At 43.7% G+C, this 24,075-nt stretch overlaps 1 protein-coding gene across 1 annotated transcript in view; it reads right to left on the reverse strand.

Moving 5' to 3' along the window:
* LOC147697847 (zona pellucida-like domain-containing protein 1) overlaps nt 1–11,964 on the reverse strand; it is a 496,253-nt gene extending 484,289 nt beyond the window's left edge. Inside the window, exons 1-2 of the mRNA XM_086934524.1 lie at nt 11,847–11,964; nt 322–433 (exon numbers count right to left, since the gene is read on the reverse strand). Coding sequence (XP_086790650.1) covers nt 322–433; nt 11,847–11,849 — 115 coding nt within the window. The 5' untranslated portion in view covers nt 11,850–11,964. The remainder of the gene's footprint in view (nt 1–321; nt 434–11,846) is intronic.
* Between the last annotated feature and the right edge of the window lie 12,111 nt (nt 11,965–24,075).

The following is a 24,075-nucleotide window of genomic DNA, read 5'->3' on the forward strand; positions in this document are numbered from 1 at the left end:
TGCATTTATTGTCTATTGTCTTTAGACTATCCACAGAGCAGACAATCCACAAACGTATGTTCAGCATAACTGAGAAACTCTACTTTTTCCATGGAATATCTTTCTGTGATGTGAACAATTCCTTTTCTATACACTCCTTGAAAAAAATGAAGGTAATTGTGGATCTTTCCAACGCTTTTTCCACCACTTGCCCTATTGAAGCAGGTAGTGGAAAATAGCAAAAAGTACTCTTCTCTTACAATATCCAGTACGATCGTAGCATACAACACGTGACATCACCAAACGTAATTTAGGAGGGGGCCATCTAAATCATAGGCATACCTGGGGTCCGATAGGTCCCATTGCAAGTAGAGTTGTCCGCACACAGAGATCCTCGTAAGAAGGAGAGAAGGATGATGATACAGAACATATCCATTGCTGTGTTTCTCAGGGTCTTGAATAGGAAGAAGAGATGCCAAGTTTACAATTTAGAGAGAACCATGCATTTTCAATTTTATTCAGATTCATTTTTCACAGCAATGATATGGAGAACACATAATCCGATACACCATCCTCTTTGACGTTCAATTGTAAAATATATTGCTTATGAAATTTAACAAATTGCACAATATTTAGAAAGCGTTTTCAATTCAAAATAAACACACAGACAGGCAGCAGCTCTGAGTAAGCAAATGTGCATTATGGTGCATGAAATGCTCTTCCCCAGTGATGCAAGACATGTCATAACAAAAGACTCATTACGTCCTTCTCAGGCACGGACTGATTTCTCTCGAAATTCTTTGAAGATACCAGACATAATTTAAAAGTCAAAGGCTGGGTGGTTCTTTTAAAGATAGATTAGTGGTCTGATATGTCCCAAATTGGAGGGGGCCCTGGGCTCACTTGCCATATTTAGTGATCCCCAATTGCTAGTTGTGAATCCCAGTGATGCAGTTCATCCGCCAGCAGGGTCGTAACACAGGCCCCTGCATCCCCCGCAGTGCGGGGGGGGGGGGGGGGTGAGAGCTGCAGGGGGCCCCCTCAGCACAGTACTCATGCCTCCGCGCTCCGGATTAAACCCGGAGCGGGCCCCCCTCTGTGTACATTGCAGGGGGGGGCCCTTGAACTTTTGTTACGCCACTGTCCGCCAGTGCAGAGGGTGCATTTTAATCACTATTCAATACTGTACCATGTTTTACTATACTGATCGGCATTCTCTTTTGCTTTTCAGCAACAACTCCTCAAGCAGGGCTTTGCTATTGTAAATCAAAAGGGAAATGTATCTGACATGCAGAACCTTTTCAGCCTGCATCCCAGGGGCATTTACGAAGCTCACTGGATGGAAAAATCAGTGATTTTAGGCCCATGGAGGATGAGCCACCTGCTGAAGTTTAACTGGAAGAAACTCTGCAGTTCTGCTACATCTGAACGGAGTGGGGGAATCGCAAGTTTGGTGAGCTAGAGTGCTACCAATATATGGTGGTGCTCTAGTTCCACCAAACTCAGGGAAATATTTATGAGCCTCTGGTGCCGCCGAAGCGTCACTTTTTGTGATGCTCCAGCGGCCCAAACTACTAATTTATGGGATTTGGTATAGGGCAGTGCAGCATTTTATCATGCTGCACTGCCCTATGCCAAAATAAAAGGGCAGGAATGCACCATCTTTATTTAATGTGGTGCATTCCTATCCTTTACCCATGCGCTGGTGCAGTTTTAGCAACCTAGCACCAGTCTCGGCACGCTTGCACCATGGTGCACCGGTGCCTGTGTTGTAGGCAGGATTGTTTTCATGCTAGAAGGGGCGCCTTCCTGCACAGAAACAATCCTAAGAGGTTTTTTCTTCTTTAGCAGCACACATACAATGAGGAAAGGTGGAAAGGTGGAAATGTGTAGTGAAGTGCTTCTTTTTACATGGTTTGCCCCCAATTTTTGCCTGGTGTATGATGTGATTTTGAATGGAAAGTGCACTGGGTGCCTGCCAGCCAGATTCCCTGTGTCAGATCTCTTCCCTGAAACTGTACCATGATTGGCACAGCTTCAGCCCCCTGTAAGTCTCTAGTAAATGGTATCCTTGGTACCTATGGCACTGGGTCAAAAAGGGTCCACTGGGGTTACTGAACAAAGGATGCCTCCCCAGAGGCCCTTCACCAGGACCATGCAAACTGCCATTGCAGGCCGGGGATCTGTGTGCTGAGAGAACTGAAGAGATAACATGGTACACAGCCATGTGTTCCATGCCTCCCTACACTGCATGAGGTATAGGTAAGTCACCCCCAATGCGGGCCTTACAGTCCTAAGGCAGGGTGCACTATAGCCCATGTGTGGATGTATCTACGTAAGCAGATTTGACCCTACAATATCAAGTCTGTTCTTGGATATTGTAAGAGCACAGGGAAACTATTGAGAGTACATGGGCTGTATACTTGTCATTACAAGTGACATACCTCTATGCTGGCTTCACTGTACTCTAAGATGTTTGGTACCAAACCTCTTGTCTTGATGCTATTATTGAATGTATTAATAAATGCACACAGGAGATCCTTTAGAGGGTCTTCTGAAAACCTCCCAAGCACTGGTGTGTACTCTGACTAGTATTAGCCAGCAACCGGTCATGATTCTGACCTCATGTGGTAAAGGTCTGGGCTCTCAGAGGCCAGGAACAATGCCTGCTCTTTGGGTGAAGGTGCTTTACACCTCCCCAGGAAAGAATGGACTACCAAGGTGGTAAGCTTTAAAGGTGATGCTGCCTCCTTTATAATGCACCAAAGTCAGATCCAGCTAGTGAATTATGCCAACCCCCCATTCCTGCTCTACCTTTGGTGGAAAGAGGGGCAGGAAAATTTGGTAAATTAGTAGGTGGGTCCCCATTCAGCCAGCACCACCTGTAAGGTGGGGTTCACGATGTGGAGCCACTTTTCATTTCCCTCCATCTTGGTTTGTGAGGGAATTAGCCAATTAGGGTCAGGGTAGTGCACCATTCTACAGGCAGCAGTTACTTAGTGGGTGTAGATACCCTAAAGGTATGTATCCTATTGGCTACTACCTGCACCCCCTTCAACAACCCTGAATTGAGTATTTAGGTAGCATCCCTGGACCCTAAATTTTAGATTTGATATATACAAAGAAAAAAAGGGCAAAGAAGAGCTGCTGGCCCCAGGACTGAAACCCTGCTGCAGTAAATTGGTGCCAAACTCTGCCTGCTAAATGAAGGACTCGACAATCATGGTGTGCTGTCTTGTCCTACAACTGTGAGGCTTCCAAGAACCCTGGAGTTCCTCCAGCCTTCTACAAATTAACAGAAAGCTCCCTTGGATTGGAGGTGCTGCTCCCATGCAGTCCACCAGTATCGAACCACAGAATCCAGATGTAACAACTTGCATCACCCAAACCAAAAATGGTACAACAGCTCTGGATGGTCAGATGTGTCTCCCCATCAAGTTTGGGGACACCAGGCCCTCTCAGAGCCATGCCGCACCAATACTCGGTATACCAGACCCTCTGCAGCATTCACCGAGTCCAATCTGGACTCCACTGTCCAGGGAGCAAGCACCCATCGAGGGATATAGAAACCTCTGAGACCCACTTTGTGATTGGACCAGCTGTCATGGAACCGTCTCTCCAAGCAACCTGCTCCTGACCCCGAGGACATCTTGACGTGCGCCACATTACCTATCTGCTCTCCTCATGGCCTGGGTACTGACGAACAAGCTGTACCCCTGTGGTCCTGAGGCCCTTGCAATCTGATCCCTCGAGTGGGACCCCTTGGGCTTATTTTAAGTCCCCTTGTGCAGTGTATTTTCAGGTGGCCCCCTTCTTCGCAGCAACTACCAGTGACCTCAGCATCCTGCTCTCAGCTGAATACTGGATGCTCCTCAGAATCCTCTGGTGGAACATTGGGCCTGGCCTTGCTACTTACCTAAATCCTAAACGGGAACCTTGAAATCGAACTGTTTGATTTTATATTATTTTTCTTGTTTTGTTTCATTGACTTCAATGGTGTGTAATTGAGCACAAAAGTAATTCATTTCCTAAAAAGTACTTACTCTAGAACGAAGTTCTTGGTCTGAAAAACTGCATAAAAATGTGTGGTATTTTTATAAATTTGTCTTGTATTTATTCTTGAGTGTGTGTTTATTGTCTCTGTGAATACAACAAATGCATAGCACTACCCTCTGATAAGCTTAACTGCTTGCCCACACTACCACAAATAGAGCGTAAGTGTTAGAAATGGGGGTCTCTAGTTGGCAGAGGTAGGTACCTTTGACAAAGTCCTTGGTTTCTCTCCTTGGCAAATGTATGTCTTGATACACAGAAGTGATCTTAAGTTCTGGGACCCAACACTTATTCTACGAAATCCTTTGTTCTCTGGAGGCAGAGAGTGTCTGTACCTAGTCAAAACCAGGTCTGTCCTCCCTGGTGCAGATTCCTGGCAGGAGGTGGAGACAGCAATATTGAAAGCAGACCTGGCCCAGGTAGCTGAAAGGAAATCTCCTCCCCCTACTCTCTATTCTATGAAGGCTCAGGCAAATGAAATGAAATCTCCTCCCCCTACTCTCTATTCAATGCAGGTCCCATTCGGCCCAGTTCTGACCCATCAGACTTCTGGAGCCAAAGCCCTCTACAGCCCATTGTCACTCACAAACCAGACATGGAATACACAAACCTAGCAGAGGCATACTGGGTGGTTAGGCAAGAAAATACCTACTTTCTAAAAGTGGTATTTTCAAACACAGAATGTAAAAATCACCCTCATTAAACAACGTATTTTACCATTCTGAGTTCAGACATACTAAACTAGTTTTTCTACCTTGTTCCCTGGGTCAGTTACGATTATAAGATGTTATAATCAAAGTGCCCATTCTGGCCTATGGAAACAGGTAGCCTTGCAATAGTGAAAAACGAAATTGGCTGTAGTTCACTATCAGGACATGCCACACACATCAGGGCATGTCCTACTGTTTATATACAATGCACCCTGCCCACAGGAGTACCTTGGGCCTACCTTAGGGGTGACTAATATGTAGAAAAGGCACGGTTTAGGGACTGGCAAGTGGGTGCACTTGCCAAGTCGACATGGCAGTCCCAGACTGCGCACATGCTCTACAATGGCAGGCCTGAGCCTCATTTTACAAGATTTTTCCTACAGGGGGCATAAGGATTCAACACGTCCCCAGGTGTCCAGGATCTTGTAAATCTGGCACAGCATCAAAATCCATGAGTGTTGCATGGGAAAACCCACCACAACGCCCATGGATTGCCTACTGGGTGCAGAGTAAAGCAACACAGCAACTTGCACTGCCCTGCCTTACTCCATATCTATGAGCCCATTCAAAGCAACGCATAGTGGCTTTGCGTGGCCACAGAGATATGAATTTGAATTGTGCCCGCCCGAGAGTCAGAAAAAGTGACGCTCCGCTGACACAAAGGAGCTCGTAAATATGCCCCTTGGCTTTATGTTAATCAAAAAGTGAAGGATGGAAATGGATCTGTCAGTGCTTTCTAACCTCTTCAGTTCTGATGTGTACCATTCCATTTCATGCCAGCAAGGAGGCACAGTGAGTTGACCACTTGCACCAGTTTTTTGCATGTTATAGAAGGTGCTCCAGATGCCTTCAGCCCTCTCCGTTGTAACAATAATGTGGGTGCAGATTTTCCTCTGTTAAATGACAGTGGGGATTTAGAGCAGACTCTACCCACCAACTTTTGCTCCACTGACGAAAACCGAAATATGCAAATATTTGGGCAAACAACTTTTGTTTTTTTCTCACTTATCTTTATAAAATAGAGAGCACGCCCTCTCTTTCAAACCTCTGCATCCCACGACTTTTGGGAGACACTGAACGTTTTTTGAATATATATTACTTATATACTCTTTGCCCGCAGCAGCCATCCACCCAAACTCATCCAAAGCATTCCCTATGGGGAATTGCTTAGGCTGAGAAGAAACTGTTCAACTGACCATGAATTTGACAAAGCTGCTGCTGCAAGCATTGCTAGATTTAGAGTCAGGGGATATGACTCATCCACCCTTGACACTACATTAAACAAAGTGAGAGGTACAGACAGAAAGCAATTGCTCACTGGCAGCAAGAGGGCCACAGATGAGGTGGGGAAGTTCCGGTTCGTAACACCCTACTCAGCTGAGGCAAGTTATCTCAAGAAAATGCTACGTAAAAACTGGCCCATCCTCCTAACAGATACCATGATTGGCATGGATGTTCCTCCTCAACCATTGGTCACCTTTAAAAGAGCGAGATCCCTGCGAGACATCTTGGTCAAAAGTCACCTTGACAAACTGCCTGGTAAACCTAGCGGGCTCAAACAGATGATGGGCTTTTTTCCATGCAGTAAATGCAAGGCCTGCGCAAACAGTAGGAGGGTGTTGACATATGAAATACCAGATGCATGAATCAACAACAAAAAGATAATGTAGTTAATCACCTGCACAACACCCTTCGTTGTATATTGTTTGTTGTGCCCGTGCGGTCTCCGTTACATCGGGAGTACCGTTAACCCAGTAAAAATGCGGGTGCTAGAACATATGCGGGCCATTGATAAAAACGACCAGGCATACCCTGTTGCGCGTCATTTTGCAGAAAATCACAATAGAGACCGCAATAAACTACAATATTTTGGTTTGGACCATGTAGCTCAGAGTCCCAGGGGTGGTGATAGACTTAAGAAGCTGTGCAGATTAGAATCGCGTTATATAATTGACTTACACACCAAACATCCGCATGGTTTAAATTGTGGGGAGGAACTGACAGTCCACATAGGCTGAAAATTTGTGGCAAAAGTACAGTACAGGAGATTTGGGTTACTTAACTAATTTTTATATAGTAGCAATGAGCTGAGAAACTTATGAATGTAAATTGATACTGGAATATTATGTTTTGTGTTTTGTTTTTTGACATGCACCCTGATGAATTAATGTATTATTACATAGCAATATGTTCACGCATTCTGGATATCTATGACTAGTCATAGTTTATTCTGATCTATGGTACGATTGGGATAATATATGGAAGGATACTAGCCGATCCACGGCTCTATTAGCAAAGTCTTTCATCTACAGTGAAATGTTGGATTCACAAACATTATTTAATGAAGTGTTGAATCATGAAACAACTCTAAGATGAGTAATTGTTACATATTGTTTATATATTACAACATGTTACAAAATGGCGCCCACGTTAGAAGTGGTACGCAAGTCCTTCCTTTATTTTGATAAATTGAATGCTAATATAACATGGTGTTTGACACGAGTGCCGGTAACATCGAAAAAGGCACTTCCGCCGAAATGCGTCTGTTGCTGTAATAAACTATACACTTGCAATCACAGCTGCCCGGAGTGCGGTTTCCTTTGTGCACGTCAAGTGCGATACTGGAACTGAGCTTCATATATATATATATATATATATATATATATATATATATATATATATATATATGAGGAACAACTGATAGGCATATCGAAATTTTACATGCATACCTGAATTATTGTTTTATTATTCCTAATTGCCAAAGAAAAGATGCCATCGCCTCCGTGGATTCTTCACTTTTGTTTCTGAATCAACATGACATTTAACACGCTGTTCTTTGGAATAAAAAATAAATACCTTCCTTTACATAGGGTATATGGCCTAACTGTTCAGGCTGGTATGGTGCATCCAGGTACGTCCAAGTCTCATTTGTGCTTAAAGTATCCACTTGTAATGACTCAGATGAGCTAAACAGTGCAGTGTTATCCCGAGTAATCTCTAGTTGGCAAGAAGAATTATTTTAATCATTTCCAAGTGCCAGATTTTTTGGCTCTGAGGCTTTCTAAGTCCATCATTTTGTGACTGGTATCTAAAGCTGCCTCTAACCCATGAGATCTGATAGGCAAACATGCTTTCTCATCTCGAATGTGCTCCCATGCAGAGGGATGTGAATTTTTTAGTTAATGAGGGTCTGCTCTTTTGCAAGAAGCCAAGACTGATATTCATCTAGCGTGCCCCTCCTGCACCGACATAACCAATCAAAAAAGAAAGAATGCAAAGTTATCCAAGAAATTCCTAATTAGTAGGACGGGTCGGTCTTGCTTTCTGCTTCTTGACTTTAAAAACAGCAAAGCCTTTTGATAGTATGTTCCCATATCTGGGAACACGATTTTAAATGGTAGTGACATTTTAGATTGAACTGCCTCATGCCACCCTAACTGGACAACTCATAACATTTCTTACATTTTGATAGACTTACTGATCGCTTTTTTTCTGCATCGGAAGTCACGACTGATGAATCCTGCCAAGCTACCCTTAGATTTCATTCTTCGGGAGCAGATTAAATGAGTACCATTGTGTCTGTCAATATGAATGGCCTCTTAATTTCAATTGAGTTAATAAAGTATTAACTATCCCTATCGAGTAATGAGATCTGTGGTTACTCTGGTGTCACCCAGAGAGTCCACAAGTGAAATAACGTGGGGGAAATGATGGATAACCAAGGAAACTGGGTGCGGAAATACCGAGCACCCTATTATTTCCTTAATTCCAAAGGTACTCTCAGGTTCTCACTTAATATACTAGGTAAATTCTTCTCCCAGAGTTAGCAATATCCCATGTAGGGGATTAGAGTTAGGGGCCAACATTTAGTGACTTCAATATGAGGCCCTCAGTTATGTAATAATACTTAATATAACAACACCTCTTACTACAGCACTTTGATGGTTTTCAGATCAAGTGTTATTTTACAAAGAGTTATTACTATGGCCAAACTAAGAAAACCATTGGACTTGAAATTGGTCTTTAAAGCTGGTGCTATAAAGGTGGAGAGGAAGGTGTATTCTCTTTCATATGTAGCCATTGACGACTGAACAGAGACGAGGCAACCATCTGTGCTGTGCAAAGGATTGCACATTGAATTTCTTTAACTGAACATGCAAGAATTCCTCCCGCATGCCATGTGATTCTGTCCAGTTTATCACATCATCGCCGTCCAACAATATCTTGTTTCTCAGAGGCCAAACACCTTCCTGCACAAAAACAATCCTAAGAGGCATTTTCCTCGTTCTATCTGTGCTGCATAATGCAGCACACATAGAAAGAGGAAAAAACAAGTTGAAATAAAGGTATTTCTCCTTGCTCCGCCTCACCTTGGGAGGCATAAGGATTGGGCGCTTCTTCAGGTTTGCCTGATTTTGTAAGGGTTTTAGAATGAGACACACATGGAAAAAGGAAAAAGGAAAAAAGGTAAAAACAAGGAGAAGTTAAGTTATTTCTCCTTGTTGCGCCTCACCTTGGGAGGCATACAGATGTGGCGCTTCCCCAAGTTCACATGCTTTTTTAAATCAGAGGCAGCATCAACCCACTGCAACACACATCAAGCGCTGCGTAGCCTTACTCATGATTGATGAGGCCACTCAAAGCCACTAGGCGGCTTTTCATTGCTTCATATATCTTAATGAGAGCCCTGAGCCACGCATGTACCACTTTATGTTGTGCAAAAGGGATGCAGGGCGCTCAAAAATAAGCTCCTTATAAAGGAGTGCGTTTGCCACCCGAGCTCCATTGTTCTAAAAATACTCTGTGTTTGTAACTGTTAGGATGTACTTCACAGGTCGAATACTTTTCCATTGTAGGAAGAAAATAAACAATAATGCCCTCAAATCAATTTAACTGTCCCTTATGGCTCTTTCCCCAATCTTTCCCATTTCCCCTTCTTACAACTCTACATCACTATGACTGTTAAAAGTATTGTTTAAAGTCATGGCACTCATCTTAACTCTTATGCATGTTGTTAACTGTAATGTGTCTGTGGACATTTACAATACAACTAGATTAGAAAATAGAACCTTCCCGAGCACTTATTAATTTTCAATGTCCGTAATGTTATTCTTCTTCTGTCCAAATCGTATTTCCTTCAATTGGTACAGCACTCCAGTCCATATATCCAAATCGTATAGTATAATGTATTCATCCAATAAAAAATCCCATCTTAGGAAGCCAACACGTGTTTTGTCTTGCTAAATCCAGCAACATAACCTTCTTCAGGGCTGAAATATAGATTCCAAAATCAAGTAATGTACTCTAGTCCGAACTAGTAACACCCCGCACAACTCTCAATCCTTAAATCCTTCTTGTACTACTAACTTGTTGGATGAATACATTATACTATACGATTTGGATATATGGACTGGAGTGCTGTACCAATTGAAGGAAATACGATTTGGACGGAGGAAGAATAACATTACGGACATTGAAAATTAATAAGAATTACTTCTTTGTGTGCTCGGGGAGGTTCTATTTTGTATGTATTACTGCCTGCATATGTAGGCTGAGGTAGTGTTGTTTGGTAACCAACTCTTATTCCGCCTGGGAGCATATGTTTTGAATATCATTTGTATCTATACTGTGACCCAGATACTCAGTAGAGCGCCCTTCCTATACCCGGTTACCGGATATATTGGATTTCACAACTAAATTAGAATAAGATGCTTGGAAAGCTTGACAACATAAACCTCAAACACATAGTGGTGCAGGAGGACGTGGTGGCTCCAGGACTCAGAGATGTTGGGGCTCACTTCAAGTTGCCTGCTCTGAATTATTTAAACAACCTGCCTCGATCCTGGCACTGTTTACTCGTAGGGAAGAGGCATGCAGGGTGGAGGGATTACCTGGGAGTGGAATGAGAATAACAGAAAAGAGAGGAAAGGATTCAAATGACAGGGAAGGGTGAAAGGAGAAAGAACATGGGAAAGGGAGGGGATAACGACGAGGCAAAATAGAAAAGAGCAAGAGAAAGGAACCAGAAATAAGAATAGAACAGGTAGAATAAGGGGAGGTTGTGGTAGGCTGTAGATAGCAGGGAAATGATACGCTGGATTGAGGGAGAGAGCGAAGGGGAAAATAAAGAGAGGAGCATTAGAAGAGTGAGAAGAAAAACATGAAGGGAGGAACGCGATAAGAATGAGGGAGTGCCAGAAGGGGAAAAGACAGAGGATGTCATAATGAGGAGGAAGGGTGAAAGGACCGAGATAAGGGAGGATGGGAGAGGAAATAGCAAGAGGAAATGGAACTTGGGAACCTGCAGGTATCATTAATGGAAGAAGTGCATTGACACCCTGGTCCAGGTATGCGAGGGCACAGCGCACCCGTTATGGCCACCTTTATTCAAGAGCAGAAGGCCCCTGTTTCCGTTCTTGTATTTGGGCCCCTCGAACCTTTGCTGGTTCACTGCGCACGGACGCCCATTTGTGAAAGATCCTCTGTTCATGTAAAAGAAAGAGAGCCGCGGAACATTTCAGTTGGACATGCAAAGGAAGATGAAGAGAAACACAGTTTTGCCAAAATCAACGCTCATTGGGGACCCAAGAAAAACACTTTGGACTCCATTCGTTAAATAATCAAAGGATAAAATATATTTTAACAGTTTGTGTACCAGTTGATAATTAACAAGTGGAATAATTGCGACACAAACTCATACGAGTTCTCTCCGAAAAGACACTTCTACCTTTAAACTAGCTTTAACAACCACATGAGTATTTTGAAAAACACACAAAAAAGCCGAAAGATCAAATGGTGTTTTCAGGCAGTCCATTCATACGGCAATTGTTATGAGCCTTAACCTTAACCTACGGCCACATAAAAACCTTTATATTCTGCCAGCTCCACTTTAAGCAAATGACATATTGCATTCATTTTGGTTATTCTTAAGAATATGAAGCATACTTCAACTTTACAGTGTAGGCGATCTAGTTGTCTAAAGCTAACATTTGATTAATTTACGTTTTGTTTTGATTTTATAATACCACAATACACATTTTTTAAACCTGCATGATATTATACTAATATACATAATTTCAAATAAACAAGAATTTTGAAACTTACCATTACCAAAAGTATGTCAAAGGCAGTGTTTATACGAGGATCCTCTTTTCTGCGTTGACAGTTCCTTATGTTCTTGCACCCTTTGTCTGGACAGTTTGAAGCTTATATACATCTCTGCAGTTACACGATTGGAGAAAATGTAGGTCAAAGTTTTACCAGTATTTGGTAAAAAAAACACATCCTAAGACTAACAAGTGGAGTAATTGTCAAGTAAATAGAAGCTACATACCTGAGGCAAGAACAGTAACGGTATACAATAACAGGGCTATAAGGTAACACGGTTATACATCTGCTAAGGATACAGAGAATATAAGTATGACGTGAACACTGAAAACGGAGCTCTACATATACACAAGCCTATTTTAGATCATTTAAAACGCGAAATGTGATCCAAGGGAGTTCCCAGACTATGTTTCCAAAGATGTGTTGGCTGTGCCAGAAAGCACAAAATAGACTATCAAAAATTCAGAAAGGTTTCATGTTTATTAGCATAATGGGATATTCTTCTTTAAAGCCTGGAAAATAGACCATCAAGTATTATTGCACATGACAAGAAATAATTCACAAACATTTAAGTGCAGCTGTAGTAATGTTAGAAATGAATACACCGGAATTTACATTGTAGTGTGAGTTCAAATAGATTTTCTCCACTTGTCAGGTAGGAATGGCCTTCAGTTTATTAAATTCATACTTTAACCCTAGTTATAAACAATCGCCACTTTGTCTACCATCAGCAGACATTTTCATGGTTGAGTAATTGCCATTGTTGAAACCTATTTTTATATTTTTTAACATGGAATGGTAAGGAGGCAACTTTGAAATTAGACATTGGCTAGCTAGCAGTTTATTTGCGCATTAAAAATAATGCACCTCGACGTTGATCAAACGTTAAAGCTTGGACCTGAGCTTATCATTTCAATTGTATTACAAAATAGAATCCGTGTAAAAATAAAAAGGAATTTCAGATTGAACATTCTTTGTGGAAATACTAAGGTTGGAGGCTGGCTATAAGTATTACAAGTAAAGAGTGCATTAAGAAAGCGACAAAAATGGCCTTATCTGGTCTATGACTTGTTCAAGATATAAAATTAAATTGATTTTGATGTATCGAACACCTTTGGTATTATTGCTTGCTGCACGCTGCTGAAGTACCTGTGTTGTATCGATCTAAAAATTAGACAACAGAAGACCACACAGAAGGAAGAGTAAAATAGCCCGCGGTATTTTGATTGACTATTTCTACTGGGCACTCTGAAATCTTACGAGTCAAAACATTTCTGAAAACAATGTTCAAATGAGAACCCATTTTTTACTTACCTTTATATGCAGGAAGGGTGAGTTAATTGTGTGCTGCTGAATACAATTCGTTCATGCCTAAATGACCTATATATCACTTGCTCTAATATGACCTATATTTGCGGTATTGTTTATCGGTTACTGGTAGGAATTTCTTCTTTTTTATTTAGTTTATATTTTTTAAGTTTACATGTTTTAGAATAATAAAACAACTTTGCTTCTGTACGTCATTTTGGTCTGGCTAGAGAAAGCTTTCGATGTTTACCAACAGTCATTTAAACACAAAAATAATTCAACAACAGAGGAGAGTGAGCAGCTTTTGCTCTGCCCATTTGTTGATCATCTTTACTGTCAATTGGTTGGGCAGCAGTTGTGCTAGCCCGTCTATGAAGAAGTTTGGTTGCTCTTAATTAATAGGTAAGTAACCAAACATGTATCAAAACACTAGAAAGTGCCATTGCGGCATCCAAATGCAATAGGAAGGGATTTTACTTTGTGAACACTCTGGCAAATGCAATAGAAAGGAGATTTACAATGTTAACTGTGTAACATATAAATACAAAGGGGGGTTATATAATTAACTTTATGACACACACCTTAGTAGGGGCTTTCATTGTTTAACATAAAGATCTTCTTTACATAGCTCTCTAGTTCAGGAGTCACTGAAAAAGTCATGTTATTATTGTGCTCATCTGAAAATTATGGTTGGTGTGTGAATTCAAATGCCTTTTCTTTTTAAAAATAAAATCACTGGTATGACATTGATTTAATAAATATAATTGTTTTGTTGACATCTGAGGTTCTAACCCACTCCACCTCCACACCTCCTACATCAGTAAGCACTGGACTGCTCTTCGATGTTACCCCAAGGGTCTATTGTAAAAGCAGTGTACGAAGTGCTGCGTTAGGGACCAATAGTAAGGTGACTTAGAAAAACAGAGGTAAAATACTTCAATTGCCACAATTGTCGTCTATAATCCCTGATTATCCTGGGACCCTACCAGATACATTCCCCACATTCTAATATGTACTACATAGGAGGGTTATTGTTATTAATCATTTCACCTTTGCGTAGAGTCAGCTAGGCCTCGTGGGATCTGTAGTCCCTGAGGATAGTGCTCTACCAAGTGTGGGGCTGAGCATTAAAAGAGCAGTAAAGAAATCATGTAAGCAGTATTTGATTGCTCTGGTTTTATCCTCTCTGTTTTTTAATGTGTCAGTGCTGCATTACTAGTCTCTGTTGACAAGCCCATATTTATACAATACTGTATTGTGGGTGGCTCACATATTCTGTGCTGTTGTTGTTTCCATGGAGGGCACCAGGTATGGCTTCGGTGTTGGTGTACTGGGTCTGACATCGCCAAGGGACAGCAACAGCTTGATAATACAGGGAAATATTTTGAGTGCCTACTAGCACTAAGAGGTGAGGGGAATGGGATGAGACAAGTTTGCTGTTTTAACTGGATCTTGGTGATGACAATAAGCACAAACAGTTGTGTACATGATATGGAAGGCAGTGATCCATGTGGTGATTTGGGTACCTGACAACTCAACCGGTGCCACAGTGTGTTACATGATATCATCTACTTCACATGGTCACCTGGTGAAGAGTCAATATCACAACCTGGAAGCCCCTCCGCTAAGTAGGTTTCTAGCGCATCTTTAGAAGTTGTAAACAACCGATGTATCCTTAAGTGCTGAAAACACCCTAGGACCTTGGTGGCAGCCTTTTGAATTTTTTGGAGAAGGTGGACTGATGGAGGGAGGGGAAGTGCCTCTCAGGCCGCCTTTAAGCAAGAAGCCCCAAATCAAGACCCCACCCCTTCTCACACAGTGAACATTTTAAAGAAGTTGTCAGTTCTGGAGTTGGCCCGTGGGGGCAGTGTGTCAGTGCTGACTGGGCAAGGGTTCTCAAAAGTAAACAAATCAACATGATGGGTCATAAATGCTTCCCCCATCCCTGAACAGTATCATCATGAAAAACATAACATCAAGGCTCACTAGTGGAGGAAAAGGACTGGGATTAGGAATAATTGCTACAGGATTGTTTCAAGAGTAAAACTCATTCATATGTAATCAAGTAAACATTGTGGCTTTAGAAAAGGCATCTAACTTGAGATTAATATTTAAAGCCCTTAAACAGAAAAGAAAAACAGCTACATTTCAACAGTGCTCTTAAATTACTTGTCACACACAACTGAAATCAGTCTCATGCTCCTGACAGAGAGCGAATCATACAACTGGAAGCATTATTACATCCCTGTCGCGAAGTGAGAGGAACAATCGAGGGGGAAGAGAAAGAAGACTCACTCCCCTCTTACATCTCATCTCTCCCCTCCTCTATTTGCAGCCCCCACCACATAGCACATAGCAGGACACCAACCAGCTGGAAAGTGAAGACAGCCTAGCAGTGGACGGTTGTTTAAGAAATTAAGCTTGCAAAGCCCTGTGCGTACTGACGTCGGGAGTCAAGCTCAAATCCCAGGTCTCCCTCATTATGCTCCTACGAAAAGTTCTGAATACCCGGAGGAAGGAGGTGCCATTTTCAGCATTTGGAAAGAAGAAAAGATCCCGAAAGAGGAATCACAGGGAGAAGGGGAAACTTTGTCAGAGGCCAGGAAGCTGACTAATGCAGAACCTGATAGGACCATGGCCCATGCATCAGTGGGAAGTCCAGAATTGAGGAGAGACCGAGAATAGAAGAATCACTGTGAGGTTACCTGCCACGTCCCTGGTGTGACATGTTACTGCCAGGTATGTGGGCACCTACGGGGCTTTCTGGCAGAAAGGAATAACTGAGAATCTCTCAAGTTGGGAGGGGTGGGGGAAAAAACTGTTTCAAAGACACCCTCTTTTTTTTCTTCTTTTCATTGTCAATGGTGGAGGACTGTTAGAAATGGGAACATGCCCCGCCCACAACCAGGCAATGCTGCCTGTCTTCCGGGTCACGCTCAGCCGCAGCCCAGCAGTTTCCTTGGGCGGAAATGAGGGGTAGGCTCCCTCATAATTTCAACATATAAAGCGTCGTAGGCACCCATAATTAAAATAACCTGAGAGCGGAGTGGGCACCCGCTCTCCGAAAATAAAATCGTCAATGCAGGGTGGGCATCAGCGATTCCCCCAACTCGGGGGAACTCCTCACACAGGGGTTCCCTCCAGTAAACAGCACACAGCACAGCGTTGCACGGCACTCATGCGGGGTAGCCTCCGCTTCAAAAAATCAGTGCAGGGGAAATCCCACACGCAGGGGTTCCCTCCCAGCCTCAGCTGCAGGTGAACCAACTCCTTCCGCCTGGTAAATAAGGTACAGCGCTCACAAGGCACAAGATACAGAAAAGGTCCTGCAGTCAAAAAGCAGGAGTCCAGACAAGAGTGCCTCCAGGTTAATGGGGCATAGCTCAGCCCAGGGAGGCTAGCAAACAGGGCCCTCCAACAGGGAGGTGAGCCCCCATGGTGGATCCTCCTGGGCCCCAGCAGAAGCCAGCCCCCTGCAAGTCAGGAGCAAGCACTGAACAATTTCATGGGGTCACAGCCCCTTTACTTATACCACAGATTTCTTTGTCTGAGTGCAGGGCATGGGGAACCACATGCAACTGGTTCAGGAGGGAATTGGAGCACTTTGTTTTTCAAGCTCCTCTTCCCCTTTGTCAGGCAGGGGCTCGTCATCAGACACACCACAGGGGGCGGAGCCAGCATTCACTAGGGAAAACACCATCCTATTCAGAGTCAGAGGATTACCCCTCCCACTACTCTTAGCCCAGGTGTCCCATTCAGCCTAGCTCTACCTCACCCTACCCCTCCTGGAGCCACCCACACCTCTCAGCCCCTGTCCCTCACAAGTCAGACATGCAATTCACATCAGGAAGGAAGAAACATACCACACAGAAATGAAAAATTCTAAAAGTGCCTTTTCTCCACCAGTCACCATAAATCTGCGCACACCCTTGCGCAGCGTTTATTCTCGCAAGTTCATACATACTAAACTCAACCCTGCACTCCTCTCATACCAGGACTTACCACAGACACACTTATCCCCAATGCATTCCTATGGGAGGGCAGGCCAATCTCACCACATGTACACAGAGAGTGCACACACTTTACACTGGACCTCATTGTTATAGTGCCCAGAGGTCTAAAATTACCAACACCAGGTTACAGACAAGGCAAAAAGTTCAGGGGTGAACCTGCCAAAAAGGGCCAAGTCCATCAAGGACCATTTGGGTGACGTTGTCAATTCCCCCAATCCCCTTCCTCAAATAAGAAAGAACAAAAGAAATAAAAATACTTACCGGAGCTTTTCCTCTGTCCAAGTGCAACGGTGGCCATGAAAACTCCGGAAGAGGATCACAGAGAAGATCCTAGGAGGGAGAAGAAAAGAAAAGAGAGAACAATTATTACGGACTGCAAGTCTTGTCTGTAAATAAAGAAACTAAAAATAAGGAAAAGGTGCTAACAGTCGTATGCTAGAGTTAACACACCCATGCCGATCATAGCAGGGGCTACCACCACCCTTCTAGATCAGTAGTTATGTTATGTTATGTTATTATCGCTGTATAGCGCGCAGATGCCGCAGCCAAGAGGCGTCCCAGCGCTTTCCGGAGATTGTAAACACAACACAGCAAGAGTAGACCAAGTAAGAAAGCTAAACTGAAGAAAATAGGAAGGTTTTCAGAGCCTTCCTAAAAGGGAGCAACTCGGAAATGGAGCGGAGAGTGGCAGGTAAAGAATTCCAAAGTGCTGCCGCCAACACTGAGAAAGAGCGGCCACCCATTCTGGCTCTTTTAAAGCGTGGCACTATGGCAAGATTTGCACCTGAGGAACGAAGGGCTCTGGAAGGAACATAGTGTTGAATTGTCTGCGATAGGATAGGAGGGGAGGCAGACTTAAGAATTTTAAAAGTTAAGCAGAGAGCTTTAAACTTAATTCTTTGCCCCACAGGCAGCCAATGGAGGTCTTGAATAGTGCGGCGAGCAGACACAAATTTTGGAAGGCCAACCAACATCCTGGCCGCCGCGTTTTGCACCCTCTGAAGGCGAGCCAATTCTGCTTGGTTCACACCCAAAAACAAGGAGCTAGCGTAGTCCAATCTGGTAAGAACCAGAGCTTGGACTATGATCTGTCTGAAATCCGCATCAAAAAACTTGAAGATGGGTCGGAGGCACCGCAGAGCACCAAAACAAGAACCAGCTACGCGCTTAGTGTGGGATGTGAAGGAGAGTTTATCGTCAAGCCACACCCGAGATTTCTGACTTCGGCCACGGGGATGGGAGCAGGGCCCAATTCAGATGGCCACCATTGATCTCCCCAGAGTCCGCTTTCCCTACCAAAAATAATGACCTCGGTCTTAGAGGCATTAAGTTGGAGTCGGTTGTTAGCCATCCAGCCTGCCACAGCTTTAAGGGCTGACTGAAAGGTAGGGGCATCCATGTTGGAATCACCATTGAGTGCCACCGCCAGCTGTGTGTCATCGGCGTATGACACCATGGTGAGACCGAAGCTATGGGCTACCTCCGCCAGTGGCTGAACATATAAATTGAAAAGGGTAGGGCTGAGGGCCGATCCCTGCGGGATGCCCTGATGGATGGAACGAGAGGCCGAAACAAAGGGGGGAGTGGATACTTTAAAGGTTCGATCCGCGAGTCACACTACTACCGACAGCACTGATACCTTCTCACAGCAGCAGGTCGGCAATACCTGCAGCACGCTTACACCCATCATACTCTAACAGTTGCATACTAGCCCTTAACCCCGCTCACAGAGTACTAGACTCCTGCCACTGGCAGTATTGTCACATCCCTCACTGAAAGGAAGTTATGCAGTAGAGACAGCATTCCCTCACCCCAATAAACTCTAAGAATCTCACACTACTGGAAGCATAGAGACACCACTTACAAATCCAGTTGGACTAGCTGATGATTGATAGTGCCTCTTCATTGGTTTGTGAGTTTATGTGTGTGATACTGTGGATAGACAAGTGAGTGAAGTCAAGAATGAGTCATTGGGTGGATGTATAGATGTATGAGGCCAAATATGAGTGACTGCATGCATTGCAGATGAACTACTGAGAGCTTAAACGTATGAATGAGTGACTGAATGAATGGATGCATATGGGCTTTCATTTATAAACCAGACTTATTTTCTTTTTTTTCCAGTACTTGTTATAAATAGTGTCACCATGCTTAATGATGTACTCAGTGAATTTAAGTGAGACAATGGTATTGGTATATTTTTAAAACACTGAGGGGCATATTTACATCAGAATGGAGAAGCGTGGTGTTAGGCAATCATTGCTAACACCATTCTCCATTCTGGAAACACAAGAATGCTCCGTATTCACAAGACTGCGACGCACCTCTGCGTTTCCCCTAGTGCTGTAGTGAGTTCAGCAGCCTAGTGCCAAGGCAGCCGCCCTTGCACCATAGTGATAAGATTGTTTATGTGTTGAAAGGTCCCCCTTCTTGCACAGAAACAATCTTGAAATGCTGTTTTGTAACTTCTATGTGCGCTGCTTTATGCAGTACACATAGGAGTTGCAAAACAGCAATTTTTGTAAATGATTTTTTATACAATTTGCTGTTTCTATGTGTGTTGCACAAGGCAGCACACATGGAAACAGCAAAAATGAGGAGAAATACAGAATTTCTCCTTGTTTCGCCTGTTTAAGACCAGGTTTTCTCTGGTCTTAATTTTGACACTGCCTCCTATTTAGGCTGCCCTAGTAAATAGAGGGCAGTGTCAAAATCAATGGGTGTTGCAGTGGAACACCCACCACAACACCCATTTCCCTCCCCTTTCACTCTAAACATAGCGTGAAAGGGTGCCTTATTTATAAGGCAGTGTTAAGACACATTAGGTGGCTTAATGGTGCCTTGTAAGTAAGGCGAAGCCCACATTATCCATTATGAAAATGTTGACGATGAATGTTATGCAATGATAAACACTATCAACTGTTATATAACATGTATGATAAATTGAAAATCCAATAAAAAAGTTGACAAAAAATAAGAAATAAATAAGGCGAAGCCCCTATCACCATCACAATGTCACTGAAAGTGACGCTGTGTTGGCGATAGGGGCTTGTAAATATGCCCCTATTGCTTGGAAATTGCTTGCCAATGTACATGTGATGTTGTCTTTGCTTCACTTCACTTTCATTGCGTCCTTTATCGTTAAACGGTCTTCACTGCAGTGTGAATACCAAAAACAGATAACATAAGGTGAAATCTACTGCTACTACTTCTAAACTGTATTTCTGTACTGCCTAATTCCCAATAATTTCTAACTGCTAGTCAGAAATCTCAAGAGTGTCCTGGTATGACAACACAGTCAAATGTAATTAAAACAGGACTTGTTTTACTTCCTTTTTAAATCTATCAGTTTTCTCTAGCTAATTATATCAACCTCCCTTTGCAGTGAGCGTAAAAAGGGTAGTAATAAAGTTGGCAGGCACCAGACTGTGCATTAATTTAAAATTAACCAGCAGTGTTTAAAAAGAAAATGCTGTTTCTTGGAAACCCAATCTGTAGGTTGTGAGGTGCTCATGTTTACTGATGTCAAACATTTGCTGTATGACAACATTAGCATTTATTGCATCCTGTGAGTTGTAGGAACTGACAGTTGTGTGCATTGCAATAGTTCAGGTACAACTTTATGCAACTACCTCTTGTGAGCCAACTATGGTGTAATGAGACTTGTAGCTTAGACTGAAATATCAGAATGGAATTGCAAGTATATGTCTAAAAATCAGACAGCCCCTTGTGTTTTTAACTCGTCTTTGACGTAATTTTTTCCCAGGTTAATATTTCATATTTGCCTTAGAGTTTAAACCATGCATTTTTGCTCCACCACTCTTGTACATGTAATTCATAGCTATATTATTGCTCCTATACCCTTTGGAATAATGTAACTATTCCCATCAGAACACAAGCTGCCAAGTGGTCCTGCGTCAGGTGTGAGAGTGAGCCATTTCTTACATATTAGCCAATAACCTATTTCATTATCTAACTTGTAGGTAGGGAAAAAGAGAAGGCTGGCCTGGTCAGCACTAGGCATAAAGAGTGCGCCTGTTACCTGCAGCGCGGGACACACTGGAAAACAGATCCAGGCCCTCAATCCTCCATTGCTGCCTCTGACCTAGGGATAGTACATTACTGTTGAGCACTGCACATAAAGCGCGCCTTTGTTCCCTGGGGCACGTACTGGCCCGCAATTCTGCCATGCTGCAGCCCGGAGAAGAAAAAGGCAGGACTGTTGAGCATTGGGCACAAAGCGTGCCTTTGTTGCCCATAGCATGGGATGCATGTAGGGCATGCCTTGGTGTGGCCCGGGCAAAGAAAGGGCTAAAAGCAGGCCCGTCTGCGCCTATCAGAGCCTGAATGAGGCTGGCAAGTCCAACCCTCTGATGTGGTTAAGTCTCATTTCCTAATATTTCATTGTCACTTGATTTATCCTTCTTTAGTTCCACCATGAGGATGAGGAAATATTGTGCACAAGCAACCAAAATAAATTTTAATGAGGGCAGCTGTATTGCTAGCTTTTTTTTCCCCAACTAATTCTATGGGGGCTTGTGAGAAGTTGGCCTGGCATATGATGTCCACTATTCTAGTGGGCACCTTGCACCAGTCCAAACTACCCTTATTGATGGTAGGTTTAAAGTCAACCTTATAGAAAGCTATCCTAGTGGTAGCTGTGGAGAGTAGCCTTCAGGCTAAGACTTAGAGGCGAGTTAAGCAAGTTGTTTTACCAGTCTATAATCTCTTGAATGATCAAATGAAAGTACACCACAGAAGGTATATATCAAATATATATGTATTTATTCTAAACACAACCCCTCTGGTCTCTTTATGAAGTCAGAGGTAAAAGTACAATACAAGGAACTTAATTAGCATACGTTAAGTTGCACAGTATACGTTATGTCCTAGGGGCCTCACAAACCATATACTAAAATAGTGGTATAAGAACCATGTGAGGGTTGGAAAGCAGGCCTAGGGCCTGTAGAACCGCTGGGGCAACCAGGAACCACCCAAGGTAGGGAAACAGGAGACCCATGGGGTCACATGCAGTGTCTAAACGCAGACGCAAATCACCATTGACTTTCTATGGAGAATAAACAAGTTACAATTTTAAAGAATAAGGACACTTAGAGGTGAAGTACTATGGAACTCCTTCAGACTAGGACACCCCAAGAGTCAGGACCCACTGGATCACCGGAGTACTCGTGTTACCTCACCCAGGGAAGCCGGGTGCATAGGTGTCTTTTGGTGTCGGGTTTCGTCGGCCATTCCAATGGAGAGCTGCGAAGAAATGCTGCAGGCGACCCGAGGAAAAGTGTCTGGGTGGATCCAAGGGTGGTTCGGAGATGTGAAGAACCTGAAGGCAGAGGGGACAGAGCCTGGGTCACTAGACAATGACCAGGATGGCGACAAGAAGATGCCAGCGGATGTCGGGTGTTTTCAGGTGAAAGAAGTGAAACTTGACTCTTCAGCCTTGAGGAACAGGAGGCGTTGACGATGACCAGGAGCTGGATTCCAGCTGTCCCACACAGGATGTTGTGTGCTGCTGCGTCAGAATCCAAATTGGACCCAACAAGCCCTGGCAACACCAACCCATGCACGATGACAAGATTGGCTTCGGTGCAGACCAGCAAGGTCAGAGGTACTCACTCTTTGGAAAGAAGTCAGAGCACGTCTGGAGCAACCAGGAAAGCGCAAGAAGCAAAGGATTGGCATTCGTGGGGGCTCACTAGCTAACGGACTAGGAACTGTGAAGGAACCTCGAGCTGGGTTGAAGAAAGGGGACTCACGGGTCACTCGTGGAGTGCTGGCCTCTGTACTTCGGTGCAAAAGTTGCCCGCCATGGGCTTCAAATGCCCCAAGGCACAGCTTCGGGAAACTTCGGGAAGTAGGTGTAGTTGCAAAAATGCAGGATGTTTTGGAGTTCCAGTCCCACAACTCTTGTGTCAGCTACAGGTCTCAGCTCTTCTGGGAACTAGTGTCAGCTTCAGAGATGTCAGGAAGTCCATGTCCTGTGTCCCAGATTCTTCGGGATTCGGAGGGAGCCTCAAAAATGCAGACTGGCAAAGATGATTCTTTGGTGCCTGTTTGAACAGGGAGGTCACTCTTGGACCTCAAGGGAGGCTCTTCAGTCTTACAGTCGAAATGAAATGTCGAGGGTCCAAGATTTCTTCTTCAGAGTTTCATCCAGGGTAATCTAGAGTCCTAGGGACTGGGTTCCTATACGTATACAAAGTTTAGGGGTTGGACTAACTCTAGGGTCCCACCTATGGGAGGACCTGGGGAGAGGCCTTCCCCTTTTTCCAGTTTTGCGCCAGAGCTGGGGCAGAGTGCCCCCAGCAACCGGTTTGAACTGGGAAATGCATGGAGCACATGTGTTCCCCAGGCAGTGTCTGTAAAGCTTTCACTGAATGCAACCCACCCTGCCCCAATACACTAAAGCCTGTCTGGGGAGGTGCTGGCCTCTCCCTGGACAGGAAACCTATTGTCCAGGCCTCCATTGCCAGAGTTTTGTCCTGCAGCAGGAGGTCAGACTCGTGTCTGTGGCAGCAGCATCCATTTTGTGATGCTGGGGCTCTGTTTAACTTTAACCGGGTATACCAGTGTGTACATGTCTTCTCCCTCTAGCAGGGTGGAATGCTACCCCCGCCGCCAGAACTGGTGGGGGGTAGTATTCCAAATTGTTTGACACCAAACACGACATGTTTTGATAAAGCCAAACCAAAGTCAGCATTAACCGCGAGGATTATAATGCACTTAAGAGTATATGGTATGGCTATATCATAGAAAAGCTACAAGGAGATATTTTCTAAAGCTGTAGAGGGGCTCAGCTCATGCTAGGGCACCCTCTCACGCAAAACCAAGCACTTTGCCTTCAGGGTTGTCAAGGCCTGCCGTAGGAGTGACTTATAGGTTAATAT

The sequence above is a fragment of the Lissotriton vulgaris genome, chromosome 8 (assembly GCF_964263255.1).
Source record: "Lissotriton vulgaris chromosome 8, aLisVul1.2, whole genome shotgun sequence".
Lineage (NCBI taxonomy): Eukaryota > Metazoa > Chordata > Amphibia > Caudata > Salamandridae > Lissotriton > Lissotriton vulgaris.